The sequence below is a fragment of the Microtus pennsylvanicus genome, chromosome 9 (genome assembly GCF_037038515.1).
Source record: "Microtus pennsylvanicus isolate mMicPen1 chromosome 9, mMicPen1.hap1, whole genome shotgun sequence".
NCBI lineage: Eukaryota > Metazoa > Chordata > Mammalia > Rodentia > Cricetidae > Microtus > Microtus pennsylvanicus.
The window spans coordinates 26,430,464-26,446,000 of NC_134587.1; the positions used below are offsets into that span (position 1 = coordinate 26,430,464).

At 48.2% G+C, this 15,537-nt stretch overlaps 1 protein-coding gene across 2 annotated transcripts in view; it reads left to right on the top strand.

The window, feature by feature from the left end:
• Cacnb4 (calcium voltage-gated channel auxiliary subunit beta 4) overlaps positions 1-15,537 on the top strand; it is a 253,473-nt gene continuing 237,936 nt past the window's right edge. Inside the window, exons 1-2 of one of the 2 annotated variants that reach the window (XM_075985214.1) lie at positions 1-199; positions 642-725. In XM_075985214.1, coding sequence (XP_075841329.1) covers positions 140-199; positions 642-725 — 144 coding nt within the window. In that variant the 5' untranslated portion in view covers positions 1-139. Of the gene's footprint in view, positions 200-256; positions 436-641; positions 726-15,537 lie in introns of those variants that run through there. The other variant, XM_075985215.1, reaches the window with a different exon arrangement.

The window sequence follows — 15,537 nt, forward strand, 5'->3', positions numbered from 1 at the left end:
CGGGCAGGCGGCCCGCGAGCCGGCGCGGGGCCAGGAGCCGGGTAGGGAAGTCCTGCCTCCCCCTCCGCCCGCACCGGGCCTCGCGGGGCCCGCACCCTCCGCCCACCGCACCGCGAGGGCCATGCGGCGCCTCTGAACCATGTCGTCCTCCTACGCCAAGAACGGGGCGGCGGACGGACCGCACTCCCCCGGCTCGCAGGTACCGCCCCCTCCTCCACCCGCGCCGCCCGGCGCCCCGCCTTGGTGCCGCGAGTGCGGGGCGCTGGTCCCGAGCCGCGAATCCCTCCTCCGCGCCTCCTGCCCGCTCCTCCCCCCCCCTCCCCTCCTCCTTGCCCGGCTACCGGGCTCAGCGCTCGGGCTCCAGAGTCCGCAGCCTCCTGTCGCCGATGCTGGGGACTCGGACCCCGCACCCGCGACGCTTTGTTAATGGATGTGGTGGGTGCTCGGGGAGGAGGGGAGCGCCCAGCTCGGGGTGAGGGGTGGGAATGGGAGCGTTGGGAGGCGCCGGGGAGACTAGGGCGCGGGTTTCGGGGTCCCCGGGGTGATGTTCCCCAGGAGGACTCCAGCCCCGCAAGCCCGCCCGGTTCCGCGCTGCGGTCCTCACTGGCTTCTTTCTGGCCCCCGGTTTTTATTGAGTTCAGGTGGCCCGAGGCACCACGACCCGGAGGAGCAGGTTGAAAAGATCCGATGGCAGCACTACTTCCACCAGCTTCATTCTCAGACAGGTAGGAGGCCCGGCCACCGGGAGCCGGGACCCAGCGCGGTTCCCTGCCCCGAGCACGAGTCCGGTGCGCGCCGCTCGGGGTTCGGGGCTCGGTCCTCGTCCCTCTGCTCTCCGCTCCCTAGTCCTGGGGTCCAGCCACCCCAGCATCTGCTTCCAGCTCCGTCCCTCCTCTCCTGCTACCCTGGCTTCCTAGTGTTCGCGTCCTGACGTCTCTCTGTCGCTCTGGGAAGTTAGTTTGTGCTTGTGGACTTGGGTTGGGACGGACAGGGACCTTGGTCGGGGACACTGAATTTAGGAGCTAGAAGTGTTCCTGGCCCACCTTCGGTGCACGGAGGGACACGGGTGACCTGATTTGATGCGCGCTGAGAGTTAGAGGATTTCTCCGATCTTTGTCCTATTTTGAATACTTTCACATTCTTGAGAGAGTTCTCTGAGTTCTGGCCAAAAGGAAGACATTTGAACAGAAAAGTTTAGTCTCATTTTGGCACAGCTTCATCGATTTCGCGTAATTACGGACTGACGGGACCAGCGGTCTGGTGAGACCTAAATAAGCCAGCGCGGGCGCTGTTCCCTGGGTCTGACTGCCCCGCACCTCGTCGCGCTTGCTTTTGGGTGCTTTACGCGTGGTCAGGGGCAAGTAGTTCGAACCGAAGGTGGTTAGCAATGCTCGGTCCTCAAGTGCTTGTCACCTTGAGGAAGCAAATCGGCCCTCAGTTTTCGCGCTAGCCAGTGCTGCTAATGGAACCTTCGGAGCGGCTGGATGCTGGAGAAGACACGCAGAAGTGCTCACCTTGATCCCTCTTTGGAGTGTGCTCCTTCCTGGTGGGTTAGGAAGTCTGGTCATTGCCCCTTGAAGCATTTATCCCAGGTTCTGCCCTGGGCTGCAGGAGTGACCTTGAGAAATACTTTTCTCTCTAGGTCACCCAGAACGTGGTGTCCTGTGATTCTAAATTACTATGGCAGCCGCGGTTTTTTTTTTTTTTTTTTGATAATTAGTTTAAACACATTTTCAAAGTACAATACTATTTAGACTCAAAATTGGGCTCTGACAGCTCTTAAAAGGTCTATAAAGCGTATTTGGGTAATATTTCCCTGCACATTTGTGCATTTTGCAGAAATAGGACCTTTGGCTATCAATTTGTAACGCAGTGTGGTGTGCGTGCACTAAGCATTCACATTATTCAAACATGTTCGGATTCTGCACCCATTGTGAAAGCACACAACTACCCTCTTGGCAGAGCAGGGATGATTTGTGTATTTGATAAGGGGAACCCATTGCTCAGCTTAAAATATTTTTGAATTATGCAACTCTTTGAGTTCTTTATGTTTATTTTGTAGGCGCTCGTTTTGGTAGTGCAGATTCTTGGAAATACTAACAATACAGTGGTGCATCCTGTGAGTTGTTAGAGTGAGACCTTTGAATTTACACCACCTCTACTTGACATTCTGAGCCCAAATAAAACAGTATCCTTTCTAACACCATCCTATATAGTAGTTTCCTATTTTATGTCAATTAATGATTGAAACTACACACACACACACACACACACACAACCCGCAATCTTGTAGAGTGGGATGCTGTATGTAGGCTTAACAACATAACAAATATATTGCAAAGATAGTTTTGAGATTTACTTAGACCAGTGCAGGTTTTGAGAATAAATATAGTTCATAAATCTTCCTGAAACTGGGTGTACTGATTTCATAAAATGGTCCAAATTCAGGAATTAATTGTAACGGATAATATTCTTAATTTTGGCACAAAACAATATCTATTTTGGGGGGACCTTCGTAACACAATACACCGCTAAGCATCATCTAATTTAAATAGCATCATATAGACCTCTCTAAATGGCCGCATTTCAGAAGGACAGATTCATATTTTTGGATGGAACGAGAAATAACTGTGAATGGCTGTTTAATAGCGTCCTCTGAATGCAATTGGACAAAACCCTTTAACAGAACCCTCTAAAGAGTGACAGTGATTTATTAATATTTAAATAGTTAAAACTTTAAAATTACATAGGTTGATGATTGTGTGGGGGTGGGGCTACCGTGTGCACGCGGAGGTTGGAGGACAACATGCAGAGTCTCTTCTCTCCTTCCGCCACGTGAGTCCCAGGTGCTGAGTCCCAGGTGTTGAACTCAGTTGCCCGTTAGTTGGCAGCAAGCACATTAGTCCATTGAGCCCTCTCTCCAGCTTCTGAATTCTCCATACTGTGAAGTGCTGGAAGTTCCTGGTGATGTTTCACATTCTGTTCAATTCCTATTTACATTTAATGGAGGAAGAGCGTTCACTAAAAATATTCCATACGTTGTTCCAGATATGGAAGACTAGACAAACGGAAAAGGGGCAGTTGCAGGTTTAATAATGAGAACGGTTTTCCTCCTTTGGCCTGGCGGGTGTTTTGCTGCCTTCGTGTGTATACGCAATCGGAAGTGTTTGCATACATACACACAAGCTGGTCTGAAAACAAGAATACCGAGAGGGGCTGTCTGGTCGTCCACAGCTTGGTCCTGGAAACCTGAGTGGGAATGAAGAAATGTCAGATACTGACATGACAGACACACATGTGGGAAAGCCAGGACCGGGTGAGCTGTGCTCACTCTGATGGAGGAGGGCACCCGGTACAAGGCTCAGAAACTACTGTGTTTGGCACAAGGAGAGCTTAGCTAGTCTCCTAAGGTCTCTGTAGGGGGCAGTCTCAGGCTGCAAGCTGTGGTTGGTAGTTGATACATACCTGGGTCAATTGCTACTGAACCCTCAGACTTGAACCAAAGGAAGGCTTTGCCATTCCTCTGAGCCCCACCCGCAGAAAGGTTTTCCATTTCTCCCTGTCTGCTAGATTGCTAGCTCCCCCAGTTTAGGAGGCATGAGGGTTTGGAACAGATCCAGGGAGCCACTCAATGGTTTCTTTGAGGAAAGGTGAGATGACGAACTGTTTTGCTACTGAGAGGAAGGCAGACGATCCCCAAAGGACTTAAGCCCGTGACCTTCCAGAGTGCACAGAGTCTGGTGGTGGAGGTCACCCAGGAATGGCTTGCACCCGTGATGTTTCAGCGTGTACAGAGTCTAAAGGCGTGCTCTTGCTCTCCACAAAGGATGAAATTCTAAAGTTAGAAAAGCAGGATGCTTTACAGCAAGAACCACCAATGGATACTGCCATCATGGGGATGGCTTTCTCGGCGTGGTCATGGGATTCTCTCCCAGGAGGTCTCCAATAGGCTGTTTGTGGATAGAGCCTGTGTCTGTGGCTTGCTCACATCTTGGAGAAGCACTTCAGCATTTGTTTGTCTCTGGCTCACGGATAGGCACTGTGAGAGAAGAATAAAGGGGCTCAGATTTTGTACTCTAAGAGTTTTATCATCGAGTTGTGGAGACAAAGGGGACACAAACAGTCCAGTGAATGTGGCAGCAGGCAGCAGGCACAGTGACCAGTGACTGTGCACGGGTCTCACAGAACCTGTGTCATGGATGGCAGAGTATTAACTTAGCCCTCTTCCCACTCGGGTTTGAAAAGAAAATCGGATGAGGGGGTTGGTTTTTTTCTTCTTCAAAAGTATTGAGCGTACTTTTATGAAGCCCTTTGTAGGGTCTGGCCTTTATCTGGTGATCTCTTATGTCTGGCTTCAGAGCTTAAATGCACCATCCTCCTGCCTCAGGCCCTTTGCACATGCCGAGTGCCTGTGTGAAGGACTTGGTCATGCTCTTGTACTATTAGCTTTTAATATTCCTCAAGATCTAAGAGTTTAGATCTTGTGGGGTTTTTTTTTTGGGCGGGGGGTGGGGATACTGTCTCACTCCGTAGCACAGGCTAGCCTCAAATTCATGACTGACCTCCTGCCTCAGCTTAAGGATTTAGTCTGACTTCCTTTTCTAAGCTCCCTGATGAGGTATATTTTCTAAGGAGGTGCTTCCGGCACAACGTGCCTGTGCTCATCTCTAGTAGCACCTCTCCACTGCGACTCAAGACGGACTAGATCTCTCTCAGTGTTTGTCCCCGACTGACTGGAGTGCCAGGAGGGTGAGGGAATGTCTGCACTCCATCTCTGCACCGTTGGCATTGGGCATCGCCCATTTTCCGTGCATGCCCACTTGAATGAATGGAGAGGATGGCTTCGGGGATGAATTTCTGCTTAAAGGCAGAGACTGCTTCCTAACAAACCTCCCTGACCCCGAATTTTATAGCTTAAAACAATTTGTTTCTGAGCACTGACCAGATAGTTCTTCTGCCTTGCGTGATATTGCATGGGCCCAGGGATGGTGGGGAGGTCCAAAATAGCCTCACACATGTGGTTGGCAGTTGGTCCTGGCTACCAGCTGAGAGAACTCTGCTGGGGCTTTTGGTAGGGGGGTTGCTTTTCCTCCACCTGTGCCTGCATGGCTGTTTGAACTTTTCGATGTTATGAAGGCTGTAGTCTAAACTGGGCCATCCCAATAAGCAAAGATTACATCTGCGACTGTCCTAGGCTTCAGTTTTAGAAGCAATCCCTTACTTCTTTTGTGTTGCATAAGGTAAAATAGCCTCAAGAGCCTACTCCGTTTCAAGAGCAGAAAAGGGAAAGTGTGTGTGTGTGGTGTGTACGTGTGTGTGTGTGTGTGTTATGTGTATGGGTGTGGGTAAGTTCATGTGCACATGTGTGTGTACGGCTGTGGGTAAGTTCATGTGCACATGTGTGTGTACGGCTGTGGGTAAGTTCATGTGCACATGTGTGTGTATGGGTGTGGATAAGTTCATGTGCACATGTGTGTGTACGGCTGTGGGTAAGTTCATGTGCACATCTGTGTGTACGGCTGTGGGTAAGTTCATGTGCACATGTGTGTGTATGGGTGTGGATAAGTTCATGTGCACATGTGTGTGTACGGCTGTGGGTAAGTTCATGTGCACATCTGTGTGTATGGGTGTGGATAAGTTTATGTCTACATGTGTATGCAGGTGTGTGTAGGTGCATGTACCCATGTGAGTGTGCCTGTGAAGCCAGCAATCAACCTTTAGTGCTGTACTTCAGGAACCATCTAACTTGCATTTGGAGACAGAGTCTCTCACTGGGACCAGGGACTTGCCATCCAGGCTAGGCAGGCTGGCCACCCTCAGGATCCGTCCAGCTCTGCACTCCAAGACGGTGTCTAAGAAAACAAAACAAAAACACTTTTAGGAATGTACTGAATGGGTGGGTTTGTGTGCTCTCAAGTCCACATGTCGCAGCATGCATGTGGAGATCAGAGAGCAATCTGTAAGAACCAGTTCTCCTTCTGTCATGTGGGTCCTGGGGCTTGAACCCAGGCCGTGAGGTTTGGCAGCTGGTGCATTTCCTATTGAGCCATCCCACTGGTGGAGAGTGTTTGTTCATGTTTTAAAATTGACGTGAAGGTTTGTGTGTCTGCTTCTCTGTATGTGCACCATGTGCGTGCAAGGTCCTTCAGAGGCCAAAAGATGGCAGCAGATCCAGACTGGAGTGATTGGCAATTGCGAGTCTCCTGGTTTGAGTGTTGGGAACCCAACCCTAACTCTCTGAAAATGCAGGAAGTGGTCATAATGGTTGAGCCATCTTCTCAGTCCCGGAGAGTATTTTTTGATGTAGCACAAAGGTCAATTTCTGACCTGGGCAGTGGTGGCACACACCTTTATTCCCAGCATTCGGGAGGCAGAGGCAGGCGGATCTCTGGTGAGTTTGAGGCCAGCCTGGTCTACAAGAGCTAGTTCCAGGATAGGTTCCAAAGCTACAGAGAAACCAAACCAAACCAAATAAAACAAAAGGCAATTTCCATGTGAGTAAAGAGAATTGGGTAAATTAAACTCACCGTGAATATCATACTGCAAATTACAATTTTATGTGACAGAGTAAAGGGTAAATAAACGCTTCATGTGTGCAAAGAAGAGTATTTGATTTTATTTAAAAAAATATATTGTTTGTGTGCGTGTATGTGTGGACATGTGTGTGAATGTGTATGTCTGCCTTGGTGGACTTGTGGAGGTCAAGGGGCAACCTAGGGGTGCTGTTTCTCTTTTCTACCTGAATGTGGTTTCTGGGGATGGAACTGGACAATCAGGCTTGTATGGTAAGCCCTTTGGCTGCTGAGCCATCCCACGGGTCCCACCTGGTGAGTTTTCAGCTTCCTCTCACTTGAGACTAGAAAGAGCCTGGTGTGGTGGTGGTCCATGCCTGAAGTCCCAGCTCCTGAAGGGGCAAAAGCAGGGAAATCTCTTAAGTCCCAGAGTTTAGCGCCAGCTCAGGTAACAACGTGAGACCCCCGTCTTAAAAACCAGAGCAAAACAAACACGCCCAAAGGAAAAATAGAAAGAGGCTCCACAGACATAATGACGTCACGCTGAGGAAAAAGAGCTTGTGGGACAGACGACATGGCTGCAGCCGTCTGTGGAAGCCTCGTGTATTTTAGGGTATGCTAATCAGATGATCCCTCCAGTGACTCAGTGAACCCACATTGTATTTGCGGATGGAAAACATATGCAGATTCTGAGTTGATACTATAATAAAACAAGCTGGCAGAGAAATTCTTCGGGTTATAATTTGGGTGCCGGTTGCATACACTTTTCTCTGATGAAATGTGAATTCGTCAACAGAAGGTACCTGCTTTGTGAGAGCTCTAAGAATAATCATAGGCCTAGAGGCATACATGTAGATATGCCAAATTTATCCACAGACGTAGAGTCACACCGTTTTAGAGCGGAAGAGACGGCAGAAGCAAAAAAAAAAATATCTTTCAATTTCTCGCGTTGAGACAGCTAGAACATGGGCCCAGCGTGAGACGGAAAGGTCAGGCTGGTGATGAGAGGTAGACCAGAGACAGCCTTGGCTCACACTGCTTATTCTCACCGCAGCACACTCTGACCCTGGGTGATGACGACGGACACAGACCTGTAATTCAGGATGCACAGAAGGACATATGGGGCTCGTTCCTCTTTCAAGCCTAGAATAGTCATTTAATTCATGAGTTCATCTAGGTATTTTCCTTTGGAGGTAGGGAGCTGTTATGTAGCTCAGGCTGGTGTGGAATCTGCATCCCCCTGTCTCAGCCTCCTCAACTGTGATTATAGGTGTGGGCCTGGTTCTAGGAGGGTCCTTACTCTGTAGGTACTCAGAAGAATAAGGCATCATTCGGAGGTCTAGAAAATGGGTTTCCTACTCTTCCCCTCATGGATGGCACTTTTAGCTTGTGTGTTCACAGTTCACAAAGGATTGTTTATTTGCTTGTTTACTTAACTAGTCATCACATTAGTCTCCACCTTATCAAACTTACCTGTGTTCCCCCCTCCACAACCCCCAGACTCGAATACAGAAACATGTTTAAACAGGTAATGAGAGAGAACAGAAGAAACTGGGCCCAGAAATTAGCTACAGCACGAAGCCACCTTCGCTGTTTCTGATTGTTTGTTTTTAAATTTTTATTTTATTTTATGTGTTTAGGTGCTTTGTCTGCATGCATGTCTGGGTACCAAGTGCACATCTGGTGCCCGAGGAGGTCAGAAGAGGGCATTGGATCCCTTGGAACTGGAGTTACAGATGATTGTAAACTGGGTGCTGGGGAAATGAACTGAGGTCCTCTGCAAGAGCAGCCAGTGCTCATAACAGCTGAGCCATTTCTTCAGCCCCAAACCACCATCACTGTTACTCAAGAAAGCAGTGGAGGGAACTGTGAGGTGCTGGACCCCGAGGAGTCAAGCTGGCAGGCACAAAAGCTATGAGAAGATGCTGCCTCTGTCAGAGTAGCCTCTTGGGCCAGAGAAAATGAAGAGAGATCCCTGGTCCTTCCCTCTTCCCTTCAGATGGCCACTGGCAGTCCAAGTGGGATCCAGCTGGTCTGGGAGCCTGGAAAGCAGCCTGCAGGGCTGGGCCGTGGGGTGGGGGTGGGAGGAGCATCGAGGCCAGCCATGTGGCTATAACCCTTTTTTATATTTTAGCTACTGCACAGCAGACAGTAAAGAAGTATTTTCATCAACAAAGGTGGATGTTTCTTTCTTGTGCTGTAAGTGGGTCTTGCACTAGTAGTACGGCCCAGGTACAGTGAAGTCTAAGAAAACCTTCACACTTCCTTTAAGAATGTTCTGTAGGGTGGAGCTCCCCAAACTGCAATCTGATCAGTCAAGAAAGAGATCGACATCTCTCCTGGCCAGCCCTGCTTTGTTCTTGCTTTAGGGCTTGAATAAAATGGAGTTAAATAGATGAAATTTGTGATTGGAAAATCAATTTCTGGGCAGCTGACCAGTTACCCATTTGTTTACTTAGCTTCAAGTCTCTTTCCCCCCACCCCCACTCTTTTTCTTTATGTTCCTAACACATGGAGGTCACTAAATTCCATTTCTGTAGAATAAGCAGCTATATGTTCTTCAGTTTAGAATGGCAAGATTTTGTTGACATTTAGAATAAATTCTGATTCAAGCTTTAAGCTTCTTAGGAAATTAAAGCAAACTGTGGTGAGCGCTAAGCTGAAAAGCTTTTCTTTTGCCCCCCCACCTGGTCATGGCCCCACCGCTGTCCCATACGGTATTGTTCCTGGGTAGGCTACCCCTCCCTCAACAAGAGCTGAGTTGGGGAGAATTTTGCTTAATCAAACCCCTGGGTAGAAATGTGTCTTCCCCAGTCTACTAACTCATGAGATTGACCTCTGCCAACCAGATCTTCTACCATGGTCTCCTCGACGTGGCAATGGGTCTTCTGAGCTTGCCTTCCCTAGAGTTTGCCCATGCTTGGTTTTATTTCTCAACCTCAGACTCAGAAGCAGGTGGGCAGCTTGAGGGTCACTCAGCATCACTGGAGAATAGGAAAGTCTACTGGTACTTGGGGATGGGACATGCAGGGCACCTTGCAGTCTGTGGCACCCTCCCTGCTATGCTTTCAAGGATATCGGAATAGTGCAACCACTGTTTGCTTGTCCTTTGCCAGAGCTTTCTGCCCAGCCTGAGCAAGGGCATGTGCTGAGAAGGGGTTATAGACTTTGAACCTGGTGTGTTATACAAGTGTTCCCATCATTAGCCACGAGAAGACAAAACCACCCACTCATAGACTCTTCAGTTCCTCTCCGTATTAGAAAATATCAAGCTGCTAAGCCCTAAGAAGAGCCACGCTGTTAGCCCCATAAGAACATTCTGGCACAAACAGTTGGCATTGTCCTATCTTCTCAGCTGTATGCTCTTGTCCTTCATGGACCCAGAGCACAGTGAAGCCGAATGCTGTGCTCTTCATTCTAGAAGGCTGGACGTTCTCGCAGAGGTGCGTCGAGAGTCCAGGCCACATAATTTAACTGCGGGAGTCAGATAGTCTTGCAGAGAGGTAGGGTCTGTGTGGTTCCTGTCACTGCAGCAAATACTGAGCTAATGGACTTAGGAAAAGAAGGTGGAGCTGGGGTAGAATGCTTTCCCAAGCACGTGCAAGGCCCTAGGTTTGATCCTAAGCACCAACAAAGACAAAAGACATATTTTGGCCTGTTGTTTCAGAAGTTAGAGACAGTGGTCACTTGACTCTGTTGCTTTGAGGCTTATGGTCAAGTACCATGGTGCGAGCTTGTGGTGACAAGATTAACTGTTTGCCTCAGCCCCACACTAAGAGAAAGGAACTCTACTACGAATTTGAAAGGCTCCTCCCTACAGGCCTAGAGCCTTTCCTACTGACCCCACCTCTCGTAGATTCCACCACCTCCCCAGAAATGCCACCATGGATACCAAGCCCTTAACACTTGAACCTTCAGGAGACACTTATCCAAACCATAGCCGACCAGAAATATTGAGGCTTGTATCCATGAAAAAGCTACATTACAGATGCAGTTTTACGGGAATGCTTCTATTGCCTTCAAGTAACAATAACAGCAAGCTGTGTGCTATGTCAACCTGTGTTCAGATCAGAGCACACGGAAGCATCATCAACCCCGGCTCGATCATAAAGAGTGCAATAGAATTCCTTGCCGGTAGTTCTCATTTGCATTAAAGTAAACACAGTCCTCTGGAAACTTTCCTGTTTCTTTAACTTAGCTTGATTATTGTGCAAATAAATAGAATAGAGGTAGTTACTTGAATCTGAAGGAATGACACGCAGTATTTGTATTTGGGGTAATGAAAGCATTAATTAGGTAGGAGCTGTAGAACTTGTTTGACAGCTATGGAATCTTCCGGATCATCTTATTCCTCATTTAGATGACAAATGGTGCCTTCTTCGTGTCCCGCTCTATCCTCTTCCCCGTCGGTAGATGTATCTTTCTCCAGGGCGGCAGCTTAGTTGCTGTAGCAGTATTATTTGTTTTGAAAGGAAATATTTTATAAACACAAACTTGAAAATAATATACATATTTTTTTCCTGGGCTGCCAGAATCACCAGAAGTGGTAAACTTAGGCAGCCACCGATGGTGTCTATAAATGATACCTTTTCCAAACTTCTTAGGGAATTTTTTTTTTTTAGTCATTTCTTTTTTAATACACAGAAAATGAGCAGTGGTGGAAATTCATGCTACTTTGGGCAAATTGATTTATCAGTCCCTCATCTTTTCAAATGGCCCGCTGTTAACGGCTCACATGCTGACTGTGGTTCAGAATCAAACAAGTGTGTAAAATGGCTGTGCTTCTTACTGGCTGCAGTCACTGTCTTTGTATTTGATGTGTGTGTGTGTTTGCATGTGTGTTTATGCATGTGTGTGTTTGCGTGTGTGTGTTTCTGTGTATGTGTCTTTGTGTTTGCGTGTGTGTTTGTGTGTGTTTGCATGTGTGTGTGTTTATGCGTGTGTGTGTATGTGTCTGTTTGTGTGTGTGTTTGCGTGTATGTGTCTTTGTGTGTGTGTGTGTGTTTGTGTGTGTTTGTGTGTGTTTGCATGTGTGTGTGTTTATGCGTGTGTGTGTTTGCGTGTGTGTGTATGTGTCTGTGTTTGCATGTGTGTTTGTGTGTATGTGTCTTTGTGTTTGCGTGTGTGTTTGCGTGTGTGTGTTTGTGTGTGTACAGGAGAGGCAATCTATTTTTATCACCCACCACTCTCTCAGCAGTACCACTCAAGCCCCTCCTTTCCCTTCCCTCTCTAGACCTGGGCAACAGCTAAGCTACACTGTATGCTCATCTGTTCTTTTTCATGTAACTAGAGTTGCGCGATAACGTGTGTTCTTTTGGAACTGTTTTGATGGACATGTTTCTTACTCCAGGGGTTCCGTGGCGGCTTTGGAGCCAGTTTGTGGTATTGACTTGTCGTTGGAAATGGACTTGCCTTTCAGGGAACCATGCCTGGTCACATGGTATTGAGTGGGATGGAGCACCCTTGTGTTTATTTGGAGCTGTGTTCTTGTTGATGGTGAATATTTTTGTTTGTTTGCTTGTCCCTCCCCCCCCCCCCCCGCCCTCCAGAACCATTTGATTTCATGGAAATTAGGCCCCTAACCCCAGCTTCTTTGTCATCAGGAGACATCAAAGAGTTTTCAAATGTTTTCATTTTATGCGCATGGGTATTTTGCTTTCATGTCTGTGCACTGTGTGTACAGTGCCTTTGCGATCCCCTGGTGTTGGAATCGCAGATGGTTGTGAGCCGTGCGACTGCTGGGAATTGAACCCGGTCTTCTGTAAGAGCAGCCAGTATTATTAATCACTGAGCCTTCTTTCCAGCTGCCGGAGTTTTATAGAACAGGATGAAAAGAAAGTGTCAGACCAATAAAACAGTTACCACCATTATTTCAATAATTTTTTTTTTTCTTTTTTTTTTTTTTATTTTTCGAGACAAGGTTTCTCTGTGGTTTTGGAGCCTGTCCTGGAACTAGCTCTTGTAGACCAGGCTGGTCTCGAACTCACAGAGATCCTCCTGCCTCTGCCTCCCGAGTGCTGGGATTAAAGGCGTGCGCCACCACCGCCCGGCTTCAATAATTTTTAATACTGGAAATGCCTTCAGTACTTGGAATTCAAAATGCTTATATTTTACCTTTATTATTATTTTTTATAGTAATGCGTCGTTGATAATTATAATATTTCTTCCTTGAGGAATCCAAATCAGAGAGGATGGAGTGTTTGAGTCCAGCTCTCAGCACAGGATTTGTAGGAATTACGGGAGGGGGGGTGACAGAAATGTACTCTCTATGTGGCAGGTGCACTCAGTTATATTTCAGGGCTTCCCTGGGGGCAGAAGTCAATTATCAACACAGTTGTGTGGGAGAGAAATAGGTCGGCTGCAAATAGTCTCTGCTAATTTCAGAAAGCTTGAGGGATAACTTCAGTTTGGGGGGGAAGGTTTGATTCATTTGGTCTCCGCGTTAAGGACTGTGCTAGCGAGCGCTCAGATTTTCATGCGGCAGTGTCATCATGTTCTCTAACGTCACTCAGGATGTTTCTTTTGTTTATGTAAGATGAGAAGTAGAAAGTCATGACATTGGTTTCCAAACATTGTCTGTGCGACCGTGTGTATAATATCTGCCACTCGAAATATGCAATCCAAGTGGCATTAAGTCAGTTCTCCAGTGGTTTTTTTTGGTTTGTTTTTGGGTTTTCAAGACAAGGTTTCTCTGCGTAGCCTTGGCCATCCTGGGACTTACCCTGTGGGCCAGGCTGGCCTCAGACTCAAAGATCTGCCTACCTCTGCCTCCTAGTGTGCTGGTGTGCGGGATTAAAGGTGTGCACCACCGCTGCCACACTCCCCAGTGCTCTTTAAATAAAGATGCTGTCAGGAGAGACTTAGACGTGTCCAGTTTATGAATGGGCTGAGATGTCCCCCATTATCTATGCTTCTTGTCACATCTTTCGTTCTTTTAAACTAACAGCAAAAACAATAAAAACCCTCCAAACCATGGACCTTGGAATTACAGATCTTGGTGTCCTGTACCACAGGGTGGGTTCCAGGTGGAGAAGCAGCTGAGAAGGAACGGGGAGGGCTCTGGAGGATCAGGGCAACTGCACAGGTGTGGCTTCCTGCCCCTACGTACACGTGTTCACACACCTGACTCTTCTCTTTTCCTCTATTATCTGAAATGGGAGGAGTTCCAAGATGCTTTGGGTTAATGAAGAACCTGTTTAAAAAACACCAGGGTTGTAGGAGTCTCAGGAGGTGCTGCTCTTGTCTTCATGCATTGCTGTCACGTGACTCACTTCACCTCATGCTTCTTTCACTGTCTTAAAAAAAAAGCCAACACAACAAAATAGGTAGTTGAAAAATGCAGGTCTACCTGCCCGAGTCCATTTCTGATGTCCTCCCTAGTCCCCCGGGCCTCTGTCACGTGCAGGGTAACCACTTGTGCACGCTATGTCTTGAACTCAACCCTGGTTTCTTCTTCCTTTCCCTCCCTTTATTATAATACTCTTCCACCTTTAACATTCTTTTTTTATTGATTCTTTGGGAATTTCACATCATGCACCCAAATCCCAGTTCTCAGTCTTTCCGTGTCTGCCCTCCGCCCCTGTGATCCCCCAAAAGAAAATAAAAGATAAAATTTTAATTATTTTAAGATTTTTTAAAAAAATGCCGGGTAGTGGTGACACACACCTTTAACCCTAGCACTCGGGAGGCAGAGGCAGGCAGATTTCTGAGTTCTAGGCCAGTCTAGTCTAGCCTACAGATTGAATTCCAGGACAGCCAGGGGCGCCATAAAGAAACCCTATCTCAAGAAGAAAAAACAAAAGCACACCTCACTGACCCTCTGGCAATGACCTGGTCCTCTGTCAGTCACAGCCTCCTTCTCTTATACCAGTCAAAGCAGTCGCTGTATTTGTACCACTTCGTTCCTCCATCTTTCCTGTCTCCGTCGCATATTGGTTTGCCACAGTGGCCCTGGGTGCTCGGTGTCACACAGGACACCCTTTTGCCCAAACAGCTTTTATTGCAATAAGTCATTGGTCTGGTTTAGGGCCTCTGGCTTCTACGACCATTGATACTGGACCCTCACTGATACTCATCCTGCTGTTGCCCAGAGTCATGGAGACCCTGTGGCCATGGTTCTGCAGGGCCCAACCCTTCACGGGCTCCAGCAGCTCATAGATGGGGTAGGCGTTGGGGTGGGCCAAGTCAAGGTCCTGGATCTGGGCCTAGGTGGTAGCTGAGTTGGTCAGTCCTGGTTTCTGCCTGCCCCCCAGCAGCCAGAGAGGGTCGGGTCGGGTCTCTGGTGTCCACACCACTATCACTGCATAGAGGTAGGTGAGGGGCGGGACCCGCTCTCCCATGTGTGGGAGAGCTCCTCCTCCTGATATGTATCTGCCAGAGCTCCCTGGAACCTGCTCCTCCTGGAAGCACTCGCACGCATGCGCGCTGTCCTCCTTCCCTGGTGTGGTCCTGGCACTCTGCTCCGCCATTTCACTTGTTAAATTCTCCTGTGTGTAATCCTCAAGCCCTTGTATCCCACCAGCCTGTGTCTGCACCGGCCATCACTGATGTCCCATGTGGGACGGGGAAAGAGGAGCGGAGGAGAAAGTTGTTGCCTGTGTCTGCAGCACAGTGTGCCTGAGGCATGACCACCTCTTCCACGTGGCGACACAGGACCGTGGTGTTTTGCCCTTAGCATTCCTGGTTGATAATCTGCTCCCAGCCGTGCAGGGAGGCATCCTGCTACTGCTACAGCTCTCTAAGATACCCTTTCTCAGCTCTGTGCTCTCCAGTCTCTCTGGACAAGACTTCCTCTTCTCCAGGACACACAGTCCCCTGAGTTCTTATGTGGCGCTGATGGTGTCCTCCATCTTCGGGATCCTTGCTAGGGCCAGCCTCTTCAGCGTTCCCTGCATCTCTCTGTAGGGTTTTCCCTGGGGATGAGGCATCGTTCTGCTTTTTGCTCGGAACGGAACTCAGAACTTGCTGCCAGTAGCAGGTCTCCCACAGGGGTGTCCTGGCCTGCTTGATTAGATACAGACAAACT